This window comes from Argopecten irradians, chromosome 4 (genome assembly GCF_041381155.1).
Source record: "Argopecten irradians isolate NY chromosome 4, Ai_NY, whole genome shotgun sequence".
Taxonomy (NCBI): domain Eukaryota; kingdom Metazoa; phylum Mollusca; class Bivalvia; order Pectinida; family Pectinidae; genus Argopecten; species Argopecten irradians.
This window is the reverse complement of record NC_091137.1, coordinates 35,210,880-35,227,934: the sequence shown is the minus strand read 5'-3', so window position 1 is coordinate 35,227,934 and position 17,055 is coordinate 35,210,880. Positions and strand designations below refer to the sequence as shown.

The window sequence follows — 17,055 nt, the reverse complement described above, 5'->3', positions numbered from 1 at the left end:
ACATTTCGGACATGTAGTGACACGGCAGTACCTAATCCTCTATAGGGCTTTAATTATTCCGCTGGTCAAACAGTTAAATCTCAAATAATCACTTCACTGGACAATATTTAGACACCAACAGAAATACCTGATAACAATTAAACTTTCACTTTCTTTATCAAAGGTGTGATTTTTACCTGAGAACTGTACTCATTAACCCTGTCTTTGTTTAACTTTGTCACGGAATGCACACCTGTAACAAGCTCAGTGACCAGTAATAAAAATACAGGTAATGCCGCTGTCACAGCGGAAAATTAAGTCCGGGTTAAAACACTCCTGATATATTTAATGTGGGGTTGAGTCATTAGACGTCACAACTTGAATAACTCATAGCACAACTTTCCATAACAAATTCATTAAAAGGAAAGGTTGGTAAATGTCTTCTGGTTTAATGCACACATACAGGACTGGACTCAGCTGGGCTCTCTGTGTCTACTGTCTAACACAGACTACCATAGACATTACATTACCGGTAGCTTTCCTGTCCTCTGTCAGACTAAATCCCCTACCATACCATGGCCGTACTATTACTGGTCTGGCTAAATATAGCACAAATTCCTCCATATTGATATCTGTCACACATGGTACAGCATGGAACATGAGGTTCCTGAGGGGAACCACTGGTTCTGTCGGTGACATATTAACCTTTATACCCTTTGGCCAGTTTAACACATATTGCACTACAATGTAATTTGTTTTCATGTCAAATCAAAGTTCACTGTTTGATTTTATGTCCCGAGGGGATTTTTTTTACCTATGATAAAATTTTTGAAATGTTTTTTTCTTTCATCAGTAGGATAGGTATTGACACGTTTGATCTTTTAATTTCATTTCAGAAAAATTGGCTAATACCATTGTTCGTAAAATTCATGGTATTTAGCACTTAATTAATTACACCCTTCTTTCAATTTTTTTTTTTTTTTTTTAAATTAAATTGCAATATCAAATATTTGCATCATAAGATAAATTTGAACCTATTCATTTATATTTATACTTCAGGTGTAGTTAAAACATCTCTATATTTTTTAATCCAGATAGCTAGCTCATTATTAGAGAATTCTGATGAAAAAAATGAAAGTTTTAATCTAGTTTGGATATTATACATATTTTACCACATAATGTTGCATTAATTAAAAAAGTTCACTGTGCATAAAAAATTGTATGAAGTTACTAATAATTACTAATAGGATAAATTATTTGAAAATGCCAGCACAGTTCGATCACAAGTAAAAATTTGAAAGAAATTATATATATTTATTGGTAATTTATAGAGTTTCCTGAATATTGATCTATTTTATATTTTGCTATAGATACCCAGTACCTTGTATGTGTATTGCTTGTGTTAAACTGGGCCGATGCAGTTTCACAAAACATTTCTGAACTTTACGGTATATCTTAAATTTCCTAATAAAAAGTACAACAAAAGTTATGAAAATAATATAAGTTAAGGAACCTTTCCTAAAATCTATAATGGTTTCCTATGGAGAATTTTAAGTTAAGGGATTCCTTAAATTTAAGGAACATTTGCGAAACTGAACCATGATAAAAGGGTGACATATAATCATATCATATACCAGGTATTTGAAGTTAAATGAAGATGACAAGGCTTATTAAGACAGTATCCCGCAGAATCTTTCTGTCAAGTCAGTATTTTTTACAATACATATTTTTTGTCGTAATTTTGACAGTCAGATATAACCAAGACTTGAGTTGTTTTGTGGTTTATGGCTTTTTCACATGTACATTTTCCCCCTTTTGCTTTTCTGTTGGTTTCATGTTTCATAGGAAGACAATTTCTGAGATAAGAAAGAAGAACTCATATTAACCCTAGTCCAAGTACATATGGGAAAGGTATCTGAAATGTACGATCTCTCTCTGATGTAAATATGACATAATATATCATAAGAATAAACTCTCTAACTATTTCCATTGAAAATTATCACATTTTTATCCAATAAACGGCAATCCTTCAATTGTTTGTAAACAAATTCTGAATATAGTGAGGGGGCCGATTATAACGCTGTGAACATTTAGTGAATGGGTCCACGCCTCGCCAATCATGAATGGCCCAGCACATATCTACGTAAGTATCAGTCATCAACGTCTGGCCGGTCCTTCCTCATAACAAACTCACCTGTCATCTTGTATTGAAATGATCATACACAGAAATATGTGAGCAAAAACCTAACTTAGTCTCAGTACTATCGATAACTCAAATTATGCTTATAAAACAATCTGTTTCAATTCTAAGTTCATCAATACCATTATAAGACGCTTTGATGTAGCTTCATGTAACACAGATGATAAAGATATCACAGTTCTTTTCTACCAAAAGTACATATGTATACCCATACATTACAAATGTACAAAGTGTAGATTACCAATCCACATAAAGGACAATTAAGTTGCTAAACTTTTCATAATAAAATCCTTATTCGTTGCTAAAATAAAATGTATATCAATCCTACCTGCATGTAGAGGATTCCTCTCTATAAATGAATGCAATATATGTACGTGCATATCACCAGGAAGAAATCTTAGTCACCAAATTTTCTTGTACAACTCACCATGATATTATTCTAATACAAGGTGATACAACGTCTATACATGCATGTATATAATATATTCATGTCTACATTTATAATTATATATGTCCTTAAATGAACATATACTAGATCTAAAGTATACCTCTTATCAATTATAGAGACCTTTAATTTTTGAAAATAAGAAGATGTATAGAAATATTTTCTTTTAAATATCGAAAAATATTATCATTTTTAAAATGTCAAGAGAAATTTCAATCAATAAATTATTTAATAGATGGAAATTTTTAAAAATTAATTTGGCTTTACAAGGTATCTATTTCATGCGGTAACTCTTTGTTTTCACTTCAGATTGTGAGTTTGATCAAACATGTAACAGAAACTGATTGAGGCTATCAAACTGTGATGAAAATTTACACATCTCAATAAGGTTAACTAATTATCATCATCAATTTATCTAGGTCAAATCTATGTTTATTTTATAACGACACAAACCAATCTACTTACCTCTATAAATAATGTATAATCCGAGGAATAAGAATATCTAAATCCATGCACTACTGTATAAGATAATCAACTACACACCACCACACCTACCAGGACTTTACCTGTACTGTATATAATATACCTATATACATGACCCAATTATCTACATGCCAGGTGTCCCTTCAGACAGACACATGACCATCACCCGACTATTTTATTACCACGACAACTGGCCCATCAACAAATCCTGGGCACAATTTTTTATGCATTCTTTAACCCGAGGTCATAGGTCAACTCCAACATTACAAAATTCTACAAACTATCCAGTTATAGGACTGCATGGTCGTTAATTTCATAACAGATACCTGTGTCATCCTGAAACTCTTCAATTTATTTCTTTGATAAATTGATTTTATGTATGTAAAAGTTCAGAATATGTTTCCTAGCAAATCATTTTGAAATGCCTTTAATCATTTTAACTTCGGCAAGAATGTCAAAATCCATTCATGCATCAACTGTCAAATACGTATACATGCACATCACATTATTATACTAGAGTTACTTCCCTTTCTCCATCATAAACACATGGTTTAATTTCCATGTAATGATCAAGAAAATTAAAAACTTTCACACACCACTTGAAAAATCAATGCAATTCTTTTCTTATTAAAGTACAGAGATCTTCTTTGTGACATATATACAGAAATATCTAAAGTATGATATATATTTTGTAAAAATAATCTGATAAGTTTTATATCAATTAACGCAGTAATTGTCCCAGTCTTGTTTTAGTTACTGAAGATAAATACAAAACTGGTACATAAAATCTCCATTAGATGTAGATGGTCCTGTTTGCATGTGAAATCAGGAGAAGACACAACAGGAGGAAGGACTGGACGGACAAGGATAACTTTATTCACCTATATACCCTATATGTGGGCCATTGATTATAAGACTATTTCTGATATATCAATGTAACAATTAATTACAGTAATAAATTGTTAAAAGAAAGCAAAAAACTTTGACATACCTGTAAGATCTATATCTTGGGACAAAACACCAGGTGAAAGGTCTGTCTGAGGTGAATGGTCAGCAGTGTTGGATAACCTCGGGACAGCATGGGTCACATCCATCACAATGTCAGGAATAGCAGTCATTTGGCGGTCTGGGGACGATGTTGGCTGGCTGGTATCAGCAGTACTATTTCGCTGTGGAGTTTGACCAGCTAGAGTTCCCTCCCCTGAAGCTCGTACTGGTTGTTGCGGTCGTGTGTCTGTTGGACGGTTTGGCGATTGCCTGTCTTTAAACTTTTGATATATATCTTTTTCCCTGTCAGAGTTCTGTTTAATGGATTCTAACATTCGGTTGGATGATGAAGGAACATGTCGCGCCCTTGGTTCATGGTCTAATGATTCTACTTCCGATCTAGAAAGCGAGGAAGTGGAACCATCTTTGCGATACCCTTTACTTTTAGATTTTGGTGAACCACGGCCAAGAAATTTTTTAAAAGACTGTCTAAATTTGCTTCGGGACAAGTTCTCATCAGATGCACACCCACCATGCCCACTGTCAGATAGAGTTGACATAGATTCATTACTACGATCCTTTTTACTTTTTCTACCGAGTCTTGGAGACAGTCGGCGGAAGAAATTTCCAATACTGCTACTGACGGTCTTCTTTGGGGGAGTCAGGCGATTGGTTGTTTCCTCCTGTGGTTGTAACGGCATAGAGCTGGATCGTTCCATTCTTGGTTGAATGTCAGCTGATTGGTTTGCCCTTTGTCCAGAATCTGCAGCAGGGTCAACCTTAGGCCTTGCAGGGCGATCAACTCGGTCCCCTTGAGTGGTCCTGGCTGGCTCTCTGGCAGATTTTTTATTGTCTGTGTAATGGTTGGACATTGCCTTCCTATAGGTTATTGTACGATCATGTTCATACTCCCAGGCCACTACATTGCGAGGTCCAACATCCGCGGGGTGAGGAGGAGGCCTACCATTTGGGGTACCACGCCCACTGCCCTTCCCTGGCAAAGGTGGCTTTGTACGATAAACCTTTGGAGAAGAAGTGATTTTGTTCACTTCATTTTCAGGTTTTGTAGAGTCTTTAGAATACTCATTCACAATCATTTGAGTCACCTCGTGGATTTGAGAAGAATAGTCCTCTTTATTTCCTACATCCCTATTTTGCATCATGTTTTTATCTTCTTCCTTTTGCGCAACTGAAGAATCAGCCATATTGTCTGAGTACACAAACTTTTTATCTGAAAAGTCTTCGTCAGTTTTTGTAAAATCTACCCTACTATCTAAGGAATCCTGATTTTCAAATGAATCTGAATGTCTAACTGTCACATTAGCATTGTAAGTCACATGTTTTGTACCTTTATTTGATTTCGACGATTTCTCTGATTTCATACTAGAAGCACCAGGGCTAGCAGATCGGCTTCTATGTCTCTTAGTTTTGATTGGCGTTGTTACGGCACTGAAGCTTGTACGATATGGTTGACCAATTCTCGACAATAACACTTCCTCTAGATCTTCATTTGACGGTCTTTTCGTCAGACGACCAGGACTTGCAGCTCTGGTAAGACGGTCTTGAGTGACCCGCCAGGAGACTGGTTCACGGCTAGTACATCTACTATCTAATACTGACTGGGGAGCAAGCGTGTCCATCTTTAACCAGTTGGCCAAATTAACACCAGGTGATCTCTATTTCCCCAGAGGTCCATCTTGTCCAGTAGGAAATCTGCAAAAACATCAATATGTCTATTAATAATTCATTCCTTACCACTGAACTCTGTATTATGAGGAAAAATACTATCTTCTGATGAACATAGCCTGATAATAGATTTCAAAAGTTTACATGATAAATATATAAAGGACTACAGTTCTAGCAGACAATGACCTTACAATACTAGCTATAGGCATTATAACAAGTTGAAGCATGTATGCACATATATTGAATGGAAAGAATCATATCTTTCACTTACATATACATGTATATCATTTTGTACATGTACTTTGAAGCGCTAATCCATGTAAAAACTACATGAGAAACCAATATGTCTATAGTACATCTGGTACCAGGGGCTATACATATCTTAATTATCTATGGGCAACTAATTATTTCTAGGGATATAATGGTAATTTATGTACACAACTGTTTTTCTGTCTGACCCCTTCAGTGGTCGTTATAGACAGGTTTGACTGTAAATGAAATTACAAATGTATACGGGCATGCAACATAATATACAATGAGAAAAAATTTACAATTGTTTATTGAATAATTTAGCAGAAGTTTCTACAGTCTAGATATATACACCAAAAATGACATAACAGTAGTATAAATGTATATATATGGTGTCTACCATGGTATATATATATACATACAATAGCTCTGAATTTGAACTCCCAGTCATATTGACCGCCATGTCATCAGTAAATGATTCATATGGTAACATATGTTCAAACATTCATGTAACTTATCATTTCACTAGGTATGTAAGTGAAAGGGATAATTGAACATACTTGAGTCCTAGATAAATTCAAAACATCAAAGATCAGAAGTGCATAGAAGTTATATTATGTCTACAAGTTTATTACTGAAATGATGTTGAAACAGGTTTTTCAATGTACCAAGCTAGGTATGACCTTGAATTTATTTTTTGACCAATCAATTTCGGTCACATGCATTGATTAATTATCTAAAGATCATTTCAATTTTGCCAAATGCATGCACAACCTTATTTTCAAATGTCTTTGGGCATGCAAATCTGTTATTTTGATCTACAATCATGTAAAGAAAAATGGGGATTTTTTTTTTGTAGAACATGTACAACCTTCAATACCTTCTACCCATCATTTACCTTTTACAATTAATTGCTTAAAGTTCTCAGAATTAAACATCATGCAGTCAGTAATCAATGAATCAAACAGGATTCAGCACACAAATATTTGAAAAAGGTGGGCATGAAATGAATTACCAGAAACTATATAATGACACATTGATGATATATATAAAGCACAGATCTACATAGGAAGGACATTGCAAGCTATGGATAATCTCATGACTACAAACTGTGACTTTATACCTATCCCTAGCAGCAAAACTGGGAGACAAGACATTACACATGCATACATATAGTTTTGTTAAAATGTTATGGCTGCTGGCAAAACGATAAGATTGAGATGGTTTTCAATAAGACAGTCATGTTAAAAGTACATGTACCACTTATTCTAAAACATTCTGAAAATTCCTGCCTCTGTTACCAAAATGAAAGCTATGTTTTAAGATTCAAGTGTACATAGATCTAAATACCACCGATCTCTAGAATACTGAAAAAATCATTAAAATTTGGCTTGGAGTGATTATTTTTGTCTCTACTACATATGTCTCAAACTTAGTAGCTATATAGGGGGAGATAATCTAGTATAGAACTCTAGCTGCAGATGAGAAAGTCTTATGTGTATACATGTAGCTGCAAATTCTTGAATGAAGCATAAAGATTTTTACATCTATTACTACATGCAAAAGTCATTTGACATTATAAAAGATCATTGAGTGTGTATGCCGGTAAAACTTGGTTTTACCAGTATTGGTATCGCAATTCCGGAACCAGCTTTTTACCCCCCCGGCTGGTGTCGTGAAGAATAAACTGAATAACCACACATTTGTGGTATATGTAGTTGTAATTTGCACCCAGATACAATATAAAACTAGTTTAGAATCATTCTGTAAACTTATTCAGCAGCATCAATATCATTTTAAGTGGATTGCGAAGAAAATAAGAAAATATAGTGAACTGCATTTCATTAGTAGCTTAATAATATTTCCCGGGTACTCAACAGTTATAAGTGGTGTCGTGGTAAGTCCTGAGCTTTCTAAGCTGACGGCCCGAGTTCAACCCTTATCGTCGGCCGGTTAATTTTCTTTTTTATTTCATATTTTTATTTGTTGTTAATTCACCATGCTTGAAAATATTGTTTATTTTGTCTTTATATTTATTTATTTATTTTTTATTTTTATTTTCCAAAAGTTTATTCCAAACATAGACATGTATAGCATATACACTAAATTACGAACATCCCACTATTACGGCCACTTATTTTCAGTTCCGATTTTTTTTCTCTTCAGGAATACAATCACACCGCTATTCCGTTTTAAGACCAATTTTAATAGTCCCAACGACCACTAAATTAACACTAATTGACCATTTGATTATGACCACAGGCACATGTGACTTCACACCTCGCTGTGCCTCACCTTCCCGCACGCAGCAACCCGTGAACAACTTCCCGCAGGTACATCAGTCAGTCTTTTGTTTCCGTCGACCTAATTATCAGATTATCTACCTGTACTAGGAGAGTGTTAATCGCCATCATTTGCATACTTGTGACTGGCAGTTGACGTGATCGAAACCACAAGTAATGCAACGTTCTTTCGATAGCTCTGGTGGCGAGATCGAACGATTTAGGCAGTTCTTTCTCATACGTGTAACGCCAATGGAATTAAAATTCTTTAATGTATGAGATATATTGATCTTATTTCAGATATTTATGAAGTACCGTACGTCAATCATCTCATTTCAATAGATGTGTCATCTATTTTGTTACGGTAAACAATCGGTGTTTTGCATTAGTTAAAAGTACGCTTGACTATTGCACAGTAGTCTTTCAAACACTTTACCGATTGTGATCGTAAGTTATTATTTGACCAATCATTGCACATGGCGGGGTAATTAAAATCGATTTACGTAAATATTAATAATAATTTACACAGATCAATACCAATTTTAAAACACATAGATTCTCATTTACCTCAGGTGATACTATGTGATAATTAAACCAGAGACATAGATAATTTAATAACTATCTAAATCTCTGATTAAACTAACGATATGTATTTGAATTATAATTAAAACATAATAGAAAGTAATGTCTAGAAAAAGTATTTTCATTTAGATTGTCAACAATTACTTCAGTGAAATTCAGTTTAAGATTTAAGTAAGCACACACCATTAACTTAATTTAATGAAAAAAATATGTCTATGCTCTAGAAATAAATGGTATAGTCATTATATGTCCCTAATTTATCAATCTTTAAAAAATATTTGTAAATTATTGGTTTTGATTAGATATGCATGCATTAAAATATGATATGATTAAGATTCTAATGGCCGACAAAACTAATTGATCAAATATAGTAATTTGCAAATTTATCTTAACCAAAATATATCAAACTGGTTTTTTCCCCACACGTACATGTACATACTCAGCATGCTATGTTATGTTTCTTATGTTTTTTTATATAAATGTAATGTATATGTCATGTCAAGTTTATGTTGATGTCCCATGTATTTGTAAATGTGTTAAATGCAAAAAATTGAACAAAAAAATAAAATAAATATATATATATCATATACATTTATATATACATGTATATATGCATTTTTCATAAAATTTCAATTTTGAAACAAAAATACAGTACATATATTATGTACCGGTCAGCTAGGATACAGAGTTTCTGTTCTTGATCGTCATGATCATAGAAGAAACCTGGTCCACCTCAGAATTAAGACCACCTCGCTATTAAGACCACTTTTACTCGGACCACTGGGTGGTTTTAATAGATAGGTTTTAATGTAAATACTGTTATACATATTCTCAACACATGTTATATAATGTTTCTGACGTCCCTTGCTCATACACATTTTCATTTACAGCGGTTCGGAGCGGTAGGGAGCTGGGTTTTCGAGAAAAATATTTCAAAGATTAAAGGATAGATAACCACCCCATATATACATCTCTTCGTATCTGTAGCAGTGTGCAGCCAAGCGTGAAGGTGTGATACATTGATCATGACCACATCAAGTTTCTTTATTAGTTCTCTTTGACAAATACATTGTATAGAGAAACATAATATATAGATATCAATTTCAAAAATTTGACAAGTAGAAAATATGTACATATAAGGAAGGACAAATCATAAATTCTTTTGGAAATTATATCAAAACAATAAGCAGTGATCTAGAGTTGGCTGTTTTATTGTTTTAGAGGATTAAGTGTCATTTTATAACGAAATCGTATCGTTTGGTTGTTTATGCAAATTAAATGAAAAAATTCGGAGGTGTTTAAAATATAAATGAAATTGTAATACATGTACGTACTATTCTGTACTAGGCAAATGTACTTATATAATTTGTAACACAATGTTTTTTCAGAGTAGATTATCATGTCAAAGTAAAATTGCTGAGTGAATCTGCTATAATATATATTGAAACCACTGAAGCTTATAATTTTCGTTACTGTAAAGGAAATTTTAGAAATATCAACCCATTTCAAATGATTCGACTGAACTAATTAAGTCTTCCCATCTTCTCCTCCCGGTAGGAGTATGTTATTTTTTCATTACATTGTACAGATCAATATGAAATATTTAATGTAAGTAGGAAACAAATTTGACATATTTCAGAGTCAGCCTAATTCAGGTATTCTCTGATAGCAGATACTAAAACCGTGATATTCCACAAAATTAGTACTAATCTGATAGATTTGTATCAATTCATCAAAACAGTAAAAAGTAAGCGTGTCACTATCCTTCATTAATTCATATACTACAATTATGTTTTTCTTGAACCAAGCCTTATAAGAACAGTTTTTCTACCAATATTCATATTTCAAAGTAAATTATCATGTTCAAGCCTTATGAAAACAGTTTTGGAACCAATAGTCAAATTTCAAAGTAAATTATCATGTCAAAGTAAAATTTCTGAGTGAATTTGCGATCCGAATTTTGGACCTATCCTTGCTCCAAATTTTGCTGAACAACTTTCCATAATGTTTAATAAGAAGATATTTACAAATTGTAGTTAGAAAAGGACACTGATGACAATATCTGTCATTTAGGTAACTCGTGCCGTTACCGTTTGTTAGAATATATGTTGTAATGTACTACAAACTTGATAGACATAGAGAAAAAATATTAACATGTTTTGACAAAAAACATCCTTCGTGCCATTTACATGTCGTTTAGTTAATTAACTCAGGTTATTTAGTTCTTTAGTTAATATATATACATTCATGTACTTGAAACTTGATAAAGCATATACCGGTAAACAGCTGATAGCTGACAGAGATTTTTTTTCCTCTCTTTCCCTCTCTTTCCCCTCTTTCTCCCTGATATGTTGCCAAAGTAGTATTCGTGAAGTTATGAAGCATGAAAGTCATCCTTTATGACAATATACGTTAGTTATATATGTTACACGGTCTGACAACCATTAAATTTTGTACTTATAGATAGTATGGTGTTCTTAAACTTGCTAGATACATTTTTGTTAAAAAGGAAATCCTTGATGTCATTCATATTAGTCATTAAAGGTCAAATACGTATACGGTATCGCTTAAACATTATATGAGATTTTATATAATATAACCAGTAAGATTTTTCTTGATATCTGAAGAATGCCTGTTTAGTTTTTAACAAAAAAAAAATCAATTTAATTTGAGATTACAAGTCACCATAATGCTGAAACTTTTCTTTATATAAACTTGACAACATAAATACTTCCTCTTTGATTGAAGGTTCTGCACTGAAATGCATTATGTGTATTTAGAATAACTGGACCTGTACAAAATGTGAGAAAATAAATCAATGTGATAAATTATTACGACCAAATAAAAAACAATTATTTGTATTAGTTTTTCAGCCTTAGTTTAAGTCCTGTTTTCTTTGGATCGTTTTCCAATTTGCAGTTATACTGATAATATAACCATTGACTTATCAATCTTTAACACTCGAATCAACTCCTATCATCCAGAAGTTTTACCGCAGCAGTACTTTCAGTACTTTGATTATTTTTGTCTCTACTACATATGTCTCAAAACTTAGTAGCTATATAGGGGGAGATAATCTAGTATAGAACTCTAGCTGCAGATGAGAAAGTCTTATGTGTATACATGTAGCTGCAAATTCTTGAATGAAGCATAAAGATTTTTACATCTATTACTACATGCAAAAGTCATTTGACATTATAAAAGATCATTGAGTGTGTATGCTGATATATCTACATATATATAAACCCTTAAAACAGTAAGATGTGTGGGTGGTTGTGATTAGGTGTAACTGTAATGTATAATGTACGAAAATAACTAGAAAGTGGCCATAGAGATAAGTTATTTTTGTACTACCATTTAAATGTATCAGGCATGCCAACTCCCAATGGTTACTTAACAATCAGAACCAACATTATACAATATACAAGTGGTGTATTTATCAGTTTTATGAAAATTTCCAGATCTATTCTTATCTAAATGGATCATAAGGTGCAATGTGTTACATATCAAACATTCTTGAGGAATATCAGTATAAGTGAAATATTGAATGTATATATAATGGTATTTTTGTTAAAAATTTTTTAGGCCTGGATCAAAGGCAACTATATATTGGCCCATTCCCTGTACAACATGGACAATAGTGCAGAACAAAAGAAAATAATGATTACAGCCTTAATTAATATTGAATTGTAACTCATTATCATAATAAACACAAAAGCTCACATTTTAAGAAGCTTGTAAATTGGAAAGTTTAAATTGCACTATTGGATACTTAATTGTCTCCCCTTAATTTGTTTTTTTCATCAGGACTTAAATTCAACAATCAATAAGTATTTCCCCGTAACTAATCAGGACTTAAATTGCACTAATGGCAGCAAATTACCTCCCCTTAACTTGTATTTAATCAGTACTTAATAAATTCAAGTATCAATTGGTATCAAATTATCTCCCCTTAACTTGTTTTTTTTTCAGGACTTAAATTCAACAATCAATTATTATTCCCCCTTAGTTAATTAGGGCTTACATTGCACAAATGGCAGTAAATTATCTCCCCTTAACTATCATTATAAAAAAAATCTTCATATGAAACTCACAGGCAAAATCATATGAAAACCATATTGCACTACTCAAAATGCTTACTCAAGCAAATTTGATTTTGTCGATCAATGCATTGTAACATCACTACTAAGTACAGTCTATTTAACTTCTGGACGATAACATATTGATCGGTTAGCATTATATGTACATGATATATTGTCTTACACACATACCTTTGGGGAATTATAAAAAATTCAACGTTCTCTTGGGGTATTCCTTTTAAAAGATAATAGGTTTATTGCTAGCTATATTCTACTGTTCCCTGATACAATGCCTAATGGAAGACAATAGAGTCGTAACGCATGTCCAAATATAAATCATCAAAGGACATATATCTTCGTCTGAAACTGTTTTAACAATAGGGTGCAGAAATGAAACTATATGGGAATGGGTTTTTTTAACTTAACGGTGAAAAGTAAAATCTTTAAATATGAATAGTGATACATTCAGTTTTTATAATGTACATGTGTTCATTTTACATTGTTTAAAAAAAAAATAAGTTAAAAGTCACTTTAATTCTTCTTCAACTTTCTTTTGACTCCTTCTATGTGTTAATTTGTTTGATATTCTTTTTGTTTTTACATCCAATTAACAGCCATGGTCATTTATAGATGTGCACCATTTGGCAGGTAGAGGAAAGCTGGAGGAGTACCCAGAGAAAAAAACATCTACTTATAACATGGTCAGTACTTGGAAGCTGCTAGCCTCCAGTACCTGAGTTTCCAACTAAAAACCAAGGTCTCATACTGTCCCTTAAATTCCCTAACCCCTTTCCCAACATTCAAATACAGGAAATAGGATGATTAAAAGTAGTACCCCTGCCCCTTTGTGAAAAGTAAAGGTAACAATTGGCAAAAAGCTACGTAAGAGTAATCCTCAAGATATTTTTAGTTCTCTGTAAATATAGTTGTAGGCGTATAATTCCTATTAACATTCCAAGCCTTCCATGCATATATATATCTGTCTATATACAAATATACACCAAATACAATATCAATACTTCATAGCAGTTAAAATAAGTGAAATAGTTTTGTTGAACATTAAGTCTTCCAACAATTGCATACACTATAAACTAAATGTAGTACGTACATATACACCAATGACAGTTATATTCAACTACATCTAATAAGTATGTTAGTAAACTATATCTACGTACTTATACCGGGTATAGTAGTATCAGTTATAAATAGACTCAGCACATAGCCACATATTAATTAATCTAAGGTAAATCTAATTACAGGTAAATGAGTTACAGGTAAACTAATCAAAGGTAATATGATTACTTATCCACCTGAAATTTAATTAAGACCAGATGTATATCCATAAGGATAATGTTATGATATGATACCTGTGGTTCGTTACTGTCCATCTTCCCATCATGATACTGTCTGATATTACATCCATATACACCTTGTACGTCACAATTTATCAACGATGATGTAACTCAGCGGGGAATGATGAAGACATCACTATTAAATAGTTTCTCCAAAAGTCAAATGTCATGGGAATGTATGTTTGAAGTCAAGCCAAATACATATACTTGTGGTGGTATTTACCGAAATCTAAATAATTCAGAGAAACAACTGTATTAAACTTGACAATTATAGACAGCATGCACACCTGCCAGAAATGTTCTGAGTCATTAGGAAATCAGAAATCAATTGTTTATATATTATCTCACAAGTCTGACTCTGAAGCACCCTTTCTGTATATTGATCTGTGAATAGTTGAATGGCTATATCGCCAGATCTCCATCAGTATATATACCTCTGAGATAAACCAGTACTTTTTACCTGATACCCATTTATGTATAACAGAAGTAATTAATTGTAAACATGATCACCAATAAACCATCCATAAACAGCTCAGTTTAAACCATTCCACAGAGAGTCCATAAATCCATGTATATATGTTATACAGACTGTATAATTTCAAAGCACTCAAAGTGATCAATATTCCAGACACCTCGATTGTCAGCATTGAAATGGTCATCTGCCATAAACCTCCATCAAATTAAATCCACAGGTAATATTCCTCCTCGCAGAATTGTCGTCATCAATATTTACTAAACTAAAATCATCTAACAGGAAAATCAAATGTCAAATCCACCTTAGAGTCCATGTAACACTCGGCAAGATTGAGTAGATGATTATATAGGTGTATATACATGTACAGGTAAGTCTAGCCCGAGGATCAAAGCTAGCCTTTCACAGGCGAAATCCACAGGAATCTCTCCCTATGTATAAGGCTTCAGACTTACATATCATCACAAATGAGACTATCCCTATCTTCTGCTAGATACATCCAATTATTTCACTAATTCTATGTAATGAACAGTTAAGAATATATATCTAAGAGTATATACCACTACTGTAGATATTGATATTAGCTAGAAGCTGGTGAGAGGTAATTTTCCAATAAACATTCATACATATCCTTCAGGCACTTAGCGCTGGTGCTGAAGCTTCCAGCATCAGCAACCAGTTATAGTCTGTTTCAGAAGATGTATATCCAATAAACAGCTATAGGGGGTGTACATTCACCAAACTTTTTTACATGCTGGCTGTCCAATCTAATGCTAGTTTCAGAAAAGGACTCAAAGTGAAGCTCATCAACTTTGAAACTTTCAGCTTATTATCACAGAGGGATACTATGGCAGTGCTAAGACTTCTATCTGTTACATACCAGGCTTGGAACCAATATCTTCATACCAATGCTATACACATCTGCTGTCTTGTGTATTTGGCCTAGATCAGATATTAAATTGCTGTATAAATAAAACATCTTTATAACCAGACAGAATATTTAAGTCTCCATTATATATATTCAGTGGCAAAGTATATAGTTGTAAGCCCAAATAAAGGTGTGCAGCTTTTAATGCAGAAAAAAATTCTTTTCGCATTTCATAAGCACTAAATGTCTAATTTGATATTAATATACTCATTTGTAAAAATGGCATGCGCAGCATCTTGGAAATTATATATATATATTCATTCTGCCAGTAACATACGTGTCTATAAATGCTAGAATGAACATACAAACTATTAACACAAATTCTGTGATGGTGATCAATACAGTAATTATAACAGGTGTTTTGATGACTTATACATAAATTAATTTTAAACATTTGATAACAGTCACATAATTAATTAACATTCAAAAAATATGCGAAAAGTTTGTCAAATACTGTTTAAGTAAAAAATATATGACTTTTTTTACCCCAACAAAGAGTGATTTGAGCACATGACCATGATTAGATGCTCTTAAACATTAATATACAAATACACTGGTCTAGCTCTTACACCTCTAAACATCAAATTTTGTCATATTGATATCAATATCTCCACATCTTGAGAGCTAAAATTTCTAGATACCATTACCGTATTCGTCATAATTAGCGTCTCTCTCTCCCTAAAAGCGCCCCTCCCCTTTTCTAGAGAAGAGTTAAGTTGTATAATTCATTAATTGCCCCCGTCCCATGAAAATAACCCTGTTTTACAACAAATGATGCCTCTAACATCAGCAATATATCCCATATATTACATGAACTTGCCTTGCGAGTCTTTTACATGAGTACAAAAAGATTTGAAATATGGCTGACTTTTTTCTTCTACATCTTACCATACATTTTCGGTCACGAATAAGCGTCTCTCCACCCCCTTTGTTACAATTATTGTAAAATATGATAATGACTTTACGAAACTGTTAACTATTATCAAACTTAATAGGAAGGAATTTTTTTTCCGCAATATAAGACAATTAATATAACATTTTAACATTAATACATCAAACTGATTCATATGTATGTATAGATAAAATTAATCATTAAATATTAACAATTATAGATATGTTCAGAGATGTTCACTTTAAGCATGGAAAAAAATTAAACCCTCTTAATTAACTTTGGATTAATTCTTTTATATTGCAACTGACAACCATGCACAGACAAAGTGTATCTTAATCAAGAAAAATAAATATCGTTGACTATCTGACTTCTATGTTGGGCAATGGTGACCAAGTAGTTAACATATCCCAACATATTACCACAATTGTAAACTCTCAGT

General features: G+C 32.8%; 2 protein-coding genes across 4 annotated transcripts in view; one reads left to right on the top strand and one right to left on the bottom strand.

The window, feature by feature from the left end:
• LOC138321461 (uncharacterized) overlaps positions 1-17,055 on the top strand; it is a 42,457-nt gene that overhangs the window by 14,750 nt on the left and 10,652 nt on the right. The window lies entirely within an intron of this gene.
• The window catches only part of LOC138321460 (uro-adherence factor A-like), a 59,636-nt gene that overhangs the window by 36,645 nt on the left and 5,936 nt on the right, over positions 1-17,055 (bottom strand). For 2 of the 3 annotated variants that reach the window (XM_069265166.1, XM_069265167.1), the window contains exon 3: positions 4,099-5,807. In XM_069265166.1, coding sequence (XP_069121267.1) covers positions 4,099-5,734 — 1,636 coding nt within the window. In that variant the 5' untranslated portion in view covers positions 5,735-5,807. Of the gene's footprint in view, positions 1-4,098; positions 5,808-14,339; positions 14,488-17,055 lie in introns of those variants that run through there. The other variant, XM_069265168.1, reaches the window with a different exon arrangement.